General features: G+C 44.5%; 1 protein-coding gene across 1 annotated transcript; it reads left to right on the top strand.

The window, feature by feature from the left end:
* The first annotated feature begins 3,642 nt into the window (after window positions 1-3,642).
* On the top strand, window positions 3,643-5,864 carry TEX13D (TEX13 family member D). Its single transcript, XM_027092311.1, is given in 3 exon segments — window positions 3,643-4,398; window positions 4,401-5,282; window positions 5,284-5,864. Coding segments are annotated over 3 exon segments (1,743 nt in total). The 3' UTR covers window positions 5,389-5,864.
* The last annotated feature ends 2,608 nt before the right edge of the window (window positions 5,865-8,472 follow it).

The following is an 8,472-nucleotide window of genomic DNA, read 5'->3' as shown; positions in this document are numbered from 1 at the left end:
TTATTCCTTTCCGATCTGGATAGCTTTTCTTTTTCTCGCCTAATTTCTCTGGCTAGACATTCTAGGACAATGTTGAATAGCAGGGGTACAACTGGCATTCTTATCTGTTCCTGATCTTAGCGGGGAAGCTTTGAGTCTTTCACTGTGGAGTATAATGTTAGCTGTGGGTTTTTCATAAATGCCCTTTATCAGGTTGAGGACATTCCTTTCTATTTTGTTTTTTGAGTTCTTTTTTTTTCTCATGAAAGTGTGTTGCATTTTTTCAAAAGTATTTTTGGTATCTATTAGATGATCATGTGGGTTTTTTCCTTCATTCTAGTAATACGGTGTTTTACACCAATATTTATTGAGCCGTCCTTGTTTTCCTGAGATAAATCCCATTTAGTCATGTTTTATAATTCTTTTAATGTGCTGCTGGATTCCATTTGCTAGTATTTGGTTGAGAAGTTTTACACCTATATTTATAAAGGATATTGGTCTATAGTTTTCTATTCTTGTGATGTCTTTGTCTGGTTTTGGTAACAACATAATACTAGTCTCATTAATGAGCTAGAAAGTGTTCCCTCCTCTTATATGTTTAGAAGAGCCTGAGAAAGATTTCTGTTAATTCCTCTTTAAATATTTGGTAGAATTCACCAGGGAAGCTGTTTGGTCCTGGGCTTTTCTGTGTTGGCAGGTTTTTGGTTACTTACTCAATCTCTGTACTTCTTATAGGTCTGTTCAGATTTTCTATTTCTTCTTGAATCTGTTTTGGTAGTTTTTGTGTTTCTAGGAATATGTCCATTCATCTAGGTATCTAAATCGTTGGCATATAATTGTTCATAGTATTTTCTTATAATTCTTTTTATTTCTGTAAGGTTGATAGTAAATGTCCCACATTCATTCCAGATTTTAGTAATTTGAATCTTTCTTTTCTTGAACAGTCTGTTTGTTTGTCAATTTTGTTGATCCTTCTGAAGAACCATTTATTGTTTCCTTTTTTTTCTATTGTTTTTTCTCTTCTCTATTTTGTTTATCTCCATTCTAATTTTTATTTCCTTTTTTCTGCTTGCTTTGGGTTTAGTTTTCTCTCCTTTTTCTAATTCCTTAAGGTGGGCTAGTTAGGTTATTAATTTGATATGTTTCTTTTTTCAAACATAGGCATTTGTAGCTATAAATTTCCCTCTGAACACTGCTTTCAGAGTCCCATTAGTTTGGGTATGTTGTGTTTTTGTTTTTATTAATCTCAACATATTTTCTAATTTCCCTTGTTATTTTTTTCTTTGACCCAATGGTTATTTAGTAGAGTTATTTAATTTTCACATATTTGTATATTTTGCAAATTTCCTTGTTATTAATTTCTGATTTCATTCCATTGTGGTCAGAGGACATACTTAGTATGATTTCAATCTTCATAAATTTATTGAAACTTGTTTTGTGGCCTAACAAAAGGTTTATCCTGGAGAATCTTTTATGTGCACTTAAGAATATGTAGTGTGCTGTTTTTGGCTTGACTGTTCCACAGATGTTTGTTAAGTCTATTTGGTTTATAGTATTTTTCAAGTCTTGTATTTCCTTCTTGATCTTCTATCAAGTCTTTCTATAAATTATTGAAAATGGAGTACTGAAGTCTCCAACTCTTACTGTAGAACTGCCTCTATCTCCTCTCAATTCTGTCTACTTTTGGCATGTATTTTGGGACTCTGTTGTTAGGTGCATATATAAGGTGCACATATATTTATAATTGACATACCTTCTTGATGGATTGACCCTTTAAATTTTTTATTTTATTTTATTGAAGTGTAGTTGATTTACACTATTGTGTTAGTTTCAGGTATACAGCAAAGCAATTCAGTTATATATATATACTTTTTTCAGATTCTTTTCCATTATAGGTTATTACAAGATATTGATTATAGTTCCCTGTGCTATACAGTAAATCCTTGTTTATTTTATATGTGATAGTGTGTACCTGTTAATCCCATACTCCTAATTTATCCCTCCCTTTCACTGTCTTTCCCCTTTGGTAACTAAAAGTTTGTTTCCTAAGTGGATTGACCCTTTGTTTAACATTATATAATATCCTCTTTTTTAATCCTAATTTTTGTCTTAAAGTATACTTTGATATTTGGAGAGCTGCTCTAGCTCTTAATTAATTACTGTTTGTACAGAATAGCCTTTTCTATCTTTTTACTTGCAACCAATTCAAGTCTTTGAATCCAAAATAAATCTCTTGTAGACAATATACATTTAGATCATGTTTTTTAAAAAGTATCCATTTTGCCAATCTCTGCCTGTTAATTGGAGTTTAATCTATTTGCATTTAATATAATTACTGATAAGGAAGGACTTCTGACATTTTGCTATTTGTTTTCTAACATGTCTTATATCTCCCCCCATTCCTCCATTACTGCCTTGTTTTGGGTTTCATTGATTTCTTTTTTTTTTTTTGGAGTTTACCTTTTTGATTTCCTGCTCATTTTCTTTTCTGTATATTTTTTAGTTATTTTCTTAGTGGTTGCTCTGGGGATTACAACTAACATGTTAAATTATAACAGTATATTTTGGATTAATACAAACAATTTCAACAGTATACAAAACCTTTGCTCCTGTATAGCTCCACCCCCTTTATGTTGTTACTGCCATAAATGACACCTTTATACATTGTGTGCCCATGAAGACAGATTTGTATTGTTTCATGCAGTCATGTTTTAAGTCCTATATTAAAAAAGAGGAGTCACAAAATACAGTAATACTGTCTTTTGTATTTACCTATGTAGTTACCTTTAGCGTGTGCTTTATTTCTTTGCGTGGATTCCAGTTACCATTTAGGGCTGCCTGCAGAACTCCTTTAGCATCTCCTGTATGGAAAACACAGATCAAGAGAGAAGCATTTAGTTTAAAATAAGAGAGACATCGTCTGAGAACAAAGTTGATCAGGTAAACATGAGAGTGAAATTACAGGGAGAGTTCAGGAAAAATTCATGGCTCAGTCCCCGGATTTTCTTGATGACAGGGATTCTAAGTTTACCTGTGCAGGATGCTGAGGGAAGCGTGCCGACAGTGGGACTGACTGTATTAAAGGTCTGAAGTGTATCTAAGAACTAAGATGAAGCTGAGACAAAAGTAGAACTGCACCCACCTGTGCAGCTCCACCCAGCTAGAAATTCATTCCACCATGCTGGATATTGTCCTTCTGAAATTCTTAGAAACACTAAAGCCTTCTAGACGTTCACTGCGGCACCCAGTGCAGCTTCTGGCCTCTGCCACGTCTGGATTCACTGCTGCACCCAGTGCAGTTTCCGGCCTCTGCCACGTCTGGGTTCACTGCGGCACTCAGTGCAGCTTCCGGCCTGCTCACCCGGTAGGAGGGGCTCTGGCAGCGAGGTTGGTCCCAGCAGGCCTTGCGGAGCGACTCGGAGCTCACGTGTGACCCGTGGCGCCTGCGTCTGCCTTTTGGGGGTTGGCGCAGTGAGGGGATCTGCCTTACTTTCTGTGAGGAAAGCCGGACCGTGACAGAGGAAAGAGGCCGAGGAGGAGGCCAGGACTGGGCTAGAACTGAAGGAGGACTGAGCCGGGAGGTGAGGGGCTTTACCGGCGGCGGCGGCGGCGGCGGCAGCGGCATCTCCCGTGAGGCGGTTGGTTGACTAGGCCGCAGCGGCCATGGCCGTGGGCCTTGGGGACCATGCCAGCGGGTTCCGCCACAACGAGGTGATCAGATTCATCAACAATGAAGTCCTTATGAACGGGGGAGGCCCCGATTTCTACGTGGCCTTCTGCTCGCGGTCCTGGAATGAGGTAGAGGATCGGCTGCGCGTCGTCGTCGCTGACCCACAGGTGCCGTGCGCCATCAAGAGGGTCTGTGCCTGGAGCGCGCTGGCCTTGAGCGTGCGTGTGGGCGCGAGGCAGCGGGAGCAGCAGGCGTTCCGGGTTCAGTGGCTGCAGGAGCAGGTAGGGGAACGCGAGGCGGCTTCCTGGGCCCTCTGAGCTGCGGCGCCTGCGCGAGGAGCGCGAGGAGTGGTCACGTAGCTGCGCCTCACGCGGGCCGCCTTGCAGCAGGCGCTGAAACAGCGCGATGTGCTTTGTGGGCGGCTGCTCCTGGTCGAGAGGTCGGCACAGGTCACCCCACTGGCCCAAGAGTTGCTGCCTGGGCCTCGAGCCGAACAACTTGGGACTGCAGAGTGGCCCATGAGCGTAGAGCAGCAGAGAGATGTGGTAGCCATGGGGGAGCATGACAGGCTGTATTTCAAGAGCCAGATGCCAGCCCCGACAGATGTCCTTTATGTGCCGGGACCCCCGAGTCCTTGGGCCCAGGCCGTGCAACCCCCTCTGCCAGTGCCGATACCATACCCATTTCCATTCCATGCACCATTCCTGATGGGATTCCCATTCTTGCCACCTGTACCACCAGCAGTAGCCATATGGAAACAGAAGCTGGAGTCGTCCCACTTCAGGTGCCTCCTCTGGGCATCTCTCCACCTGGCCCGTGGGCTGCAGTGGTCTTTCAGGGGGAGATGGCCCCACTGTGGAACCAGAGGAGCTACAGCCAGGGGGAAGGTCCTGAGATCCTGCAGGGTACAGTCCCCTTAGGGGATATCAGAAGTCTTAACCAGGAAGAAGGTCTATACAGGCCCCAGGGGATGGTCCCTCTTAGGGACAGCTGTGGTCTCAGTCAGGAAGAAGGTCCAGAGAGGTCCGAGGGAATGATCCCTCTTGGGGATAGTTGGAGCCACAGCCAGGAAGAAGGCCTAGAGAGACCCCAGGGGATGGTCCACTTGAGGGATAGCTGGAGTCTCAACCAAGAAGCAGGTCCAGAGAGCCCCCAGGGGATGGTCTCCCTGGGGGCCAATGGGAGCTACAGCCAGGAAGAAGTTCCCAAAAGATCCCAGGGGAATGTTCCCCGGGGGGACAACAGAAGCCAGAGCCAGGAGGGAGACCTAGAGAGGTCCCCGAGGACCATCCCCCTGGGGAACAGCAGAAGTCACAGGCAAGACGATCCAGAGAGGCCCCAGGGGACTGGCCCCCTGGGGGTCAGCAGAAGCCAGAGCCGGGAAGGAGGTCCACAAGGGCCCCAGGGGATGCCCCCACCGCTGTTCAACAGGAGACATGGCCAGGAAGGAGGTCCAGAGAGGCCTCAGGCAACCGCCCAGGGGGACAGCTGGAGCCCTAGTGGGAGAGAAAACCCAAAGAAACAACAACCTCAGGGGCAGAAGACCAAGCGGCCAGAAGGGAAAAAAGCCTCAGAATCACACCACCAGGAGAAGTCTGCCTCAGGCTGCAGTTCAGTGAATTGGGAGTGCCCTGTGGTGTAAAGCAATGAATTTTCCATGGCACAAGGCTTGCTATGAATGCAAGAAAGTCTGCATGGCGGTTGAGAGTGGAGGCCCCGACCCAGGACAAACCCACTGATTTCAGGAAGGTAAGTAAGAATGGAAACACTCCAAAGAAAAACCAGTTTTCTAAGACCCCCTCCTGATTAAAAAGTAACTCATTTACTTCACAGAAAATTTGTAACTAAAATTATGATATAGAAAATTAAATAAAATAATTCATTGTCCCATTACCCCAAATAACAACTTTTTATCATTGAGTACACACATAGATACGTATGTATTTATATGCTTTCTTTTTTTTTTTCATTTACTTGAGCAAAGACGGATTGCTTTTGAGTATCACACTCACTCTTTAAGGAATTTCTCCTAATGCATTTATGTTTGCAGGTGCTGAATTCTGGGTGGCTGAAGCTGATTGGTTGACACCCTGCAGAAGCTGAAGTCAAGACTGTTTTTTTGAGGGAGACGCAAGAGGGAAGAGATATGGGAACATATGTATATGTATAACTGATTCACTTTGTTATAAAGCAGAAACTAATACACCATTGTAAAGCAATTATACCCCAATAAAGATGTTAAAAAAATTTTTTTAAAAAAGACTGTTTTTTCCTTTTTCACTCTTTTCTGTTTTCTTATTAACCTTGTTTTCCAGAAAATGCCATGTCTTTGGCTGGGAGCAGCCATGTGTTTTTGGTTATAAGCTATAAGGAATTTTCGGAGCACTGATTTTCCTTGAAAATGCTATCGTTCCTTTGTAAACTACCGCGGTGTTCATGTTTGCTTCTTGTTCTCGTTTTCTAAGTTTTATAGGTGAGGGTCTGTTTTTATGTCTCTGAGCCCCACGGAATTTGCTTGTTGCTGAAGAATCTGAACCTATCCCATTAGAAGATCTTCCAAGAGCCTAAAGAAAAAACTCTTCGTTTCTGACTGACCCACACTCAGTGAGACCCCTACTGACTGGAGCCGAGAAGAGCAAAAAGTCAGGGAAGAAGAGATGCTTTGGCACTTGGGGGAAAAGGGGGGCAAAATAATTTTGTTAGGATGTAATTTCTCTGTTGGGACAAAGAATTAATTCATAAGATGTGGTGGTTGCAGTGTTAAATTGTATAGATGATAGCAAACGTGACGAATTTCATTTAATTCATTAAACAGTTATTGTCTGATATGTGTTAGGAGCCGGACTTATATGTTATTATCTGGTGCACACATTATAACCTGATTTGGTGAGTTTGGTTAGATAACAGGAGAGAGCCTAATTTGGGATACGAGTTATATCAGGAGTGACTTCTTTGCCTTGCATGTAGTGTGACCTTTGGGGAAGCCCAAATGAAATAACATCGAGATATTTCTGCAGTTCCGGGGGCAACAAAGAGACTTTAATGGAAGGACTTGATTGCCGAACTGCTCATCTCACTGGTCCCATGTGAGACAAGTGAGTAGTGGCAAAGAGTGGAAAAGTGGCCTAACAAAATTGCAGGCAGGACTTTTCTGATACTCTCCTCATTTCCTCCCTTGAGAGGGACAGCTAGTTTCCTGGTTGCCTGAAAGACCACTGGGCGACTGTCTTAAAGAAGGACAGTGCTTGGGGGAGTGTTTGAGCCCTCAGCTTCGGGCAGCCACCATCCCAAGCCCCTTTCTGTTCAGTGGATGAAGAACAAAATGGATTCCAAGGACAGACATCGTGCTTTGGATGGCGCTTCTCTTGGGAGGACTAAATGGATTAAAACTAGAACTGGACTGGGACGAGCACGCTTGAGAATGCTCGTGGGCCCTTCTCTTCCACTTGGTGTGTTCTCTGCCAGCTTCTCAGAGGCAAGTGGAGCCCCGGGGCTGGGAAGTCAGATCAGCCTCCAGTCTGAGCAAAACGTGTCCTCGAGTTCCGCCAGGAGATTCCAGCTCACCAAGCTCAACCTTTGTCAGAGGTTTCCTGATTCTAACTAGTAATAAAGAGTGTGCACTTACTTGCTGTGTCTTCTGTGTAGTGTGTACCTCGGGGCAGGTTTGCTCAGAAGCGGCAGTTTGAATCTGCATTTTCCCTCCATCCCACTGAGGTGACAGAAAATCCAATCTCATTCACTATTGAAGGGCCCCTCCTCTTTCTGTGAGTTACTCAAGAATGGGAGGGCAGAGGGTATTCTACAGGGTCGTCAATCCATTGTGATTGTCCCTGCTCCCCTCACTGTCCAAGTCCCCACGGTTCCTTGAAGGTGGGCATCTCTGCTACTCCTGGGCCCGTGGGGCATGAGAGGTGAGGTGAGGAGGGGGCTTCTGCCTAGGCTGGGAGCCCTAATGCCTGGTGTCCAGCCTCCCTATAGGCACCGAGAAGCCATTTCCCTGAGGCCCTGTATCCCAGAGGTCCCTTGAGCAGAAATTTCCCCCCTGCATTTCTGCCCTGCAAGGCACTGCCCCCTCCCTCCTATGCATAATCCCATCAAGGTGCTCAGGATTCTGGAGAACAGCCAGGTTTAGACAGTCAGCTAACAAGACAAATGTTCCCTGAGGCAAAGGGGGGTAGAGTCTGGCTACCTGCTTGGTGTAGAGACAGGGAAGGGGCAGAGAACAGACGTGAACCTGACCCACCAGCATTCTCTCTTCCCTCGGAGTCCTGATTACCAGGAGGCCTGGGTAACTCGGGAGGGCGCTGGGGAGGAAGGGGACCATCAGGGACATCGACCCAAAGCTAGGCTTTCTGGGTTGGAGAATGGCTTTGTGATACACTTGTGTATGCTGATAGCTCTGTAGAATTCTGGGAAGATGAGACTTGGGAATTTTCCAGCATAATCCATTTTGGTGTACCAGCAGATCATTTTAGATCTCACTACATTTGCTTTAATTTATGGTTTCAAATGGACTCTGCTATTCATTGGCATGCCTTTAGGTCTACATGAAAGCACTCACCCTGTGCATAGCTTTTATATAGTTTAATATGATTACAGTCTTTCAGGGCTGACTTTTTCCAAAGCAACCTGAATAACTGAGGCTGTCAAATCACTACTTTCTTCTGGAATGGGTACACACAAGAAAAGGCAGGAGGTTTCTTAGGCAAGAACCTGGGCTTTGGAATTAGAGAGACCTGAGTTCAGATACTTGCTCTGCTGTTCACTAGCTATGTGAACTTAAACAAGTTATTGAACTTCTCTGAGCCCCAGTGAGTGGTTGT

This window comes from Aethalodelphis obliquidens, unplaced genomic scaffold (assembly GCF_003676395.1).
Source record: "Aethalodelphis obliquidens isolate GAN/ISIS:26980383/991018 unplaced genomic scaffold, ASM367639v1 scaffold77, whole genome shotgun sequence".
NCBI lineage: Eukaryota > Metazoa > Chordata > Mammalia > Artiodactyla > Delphinidae > Aethalodelphis > Aethalodelphis obliquidens.
This window is presented reverse-complemented; position numbering and strand designations above follow the sequence as displayed.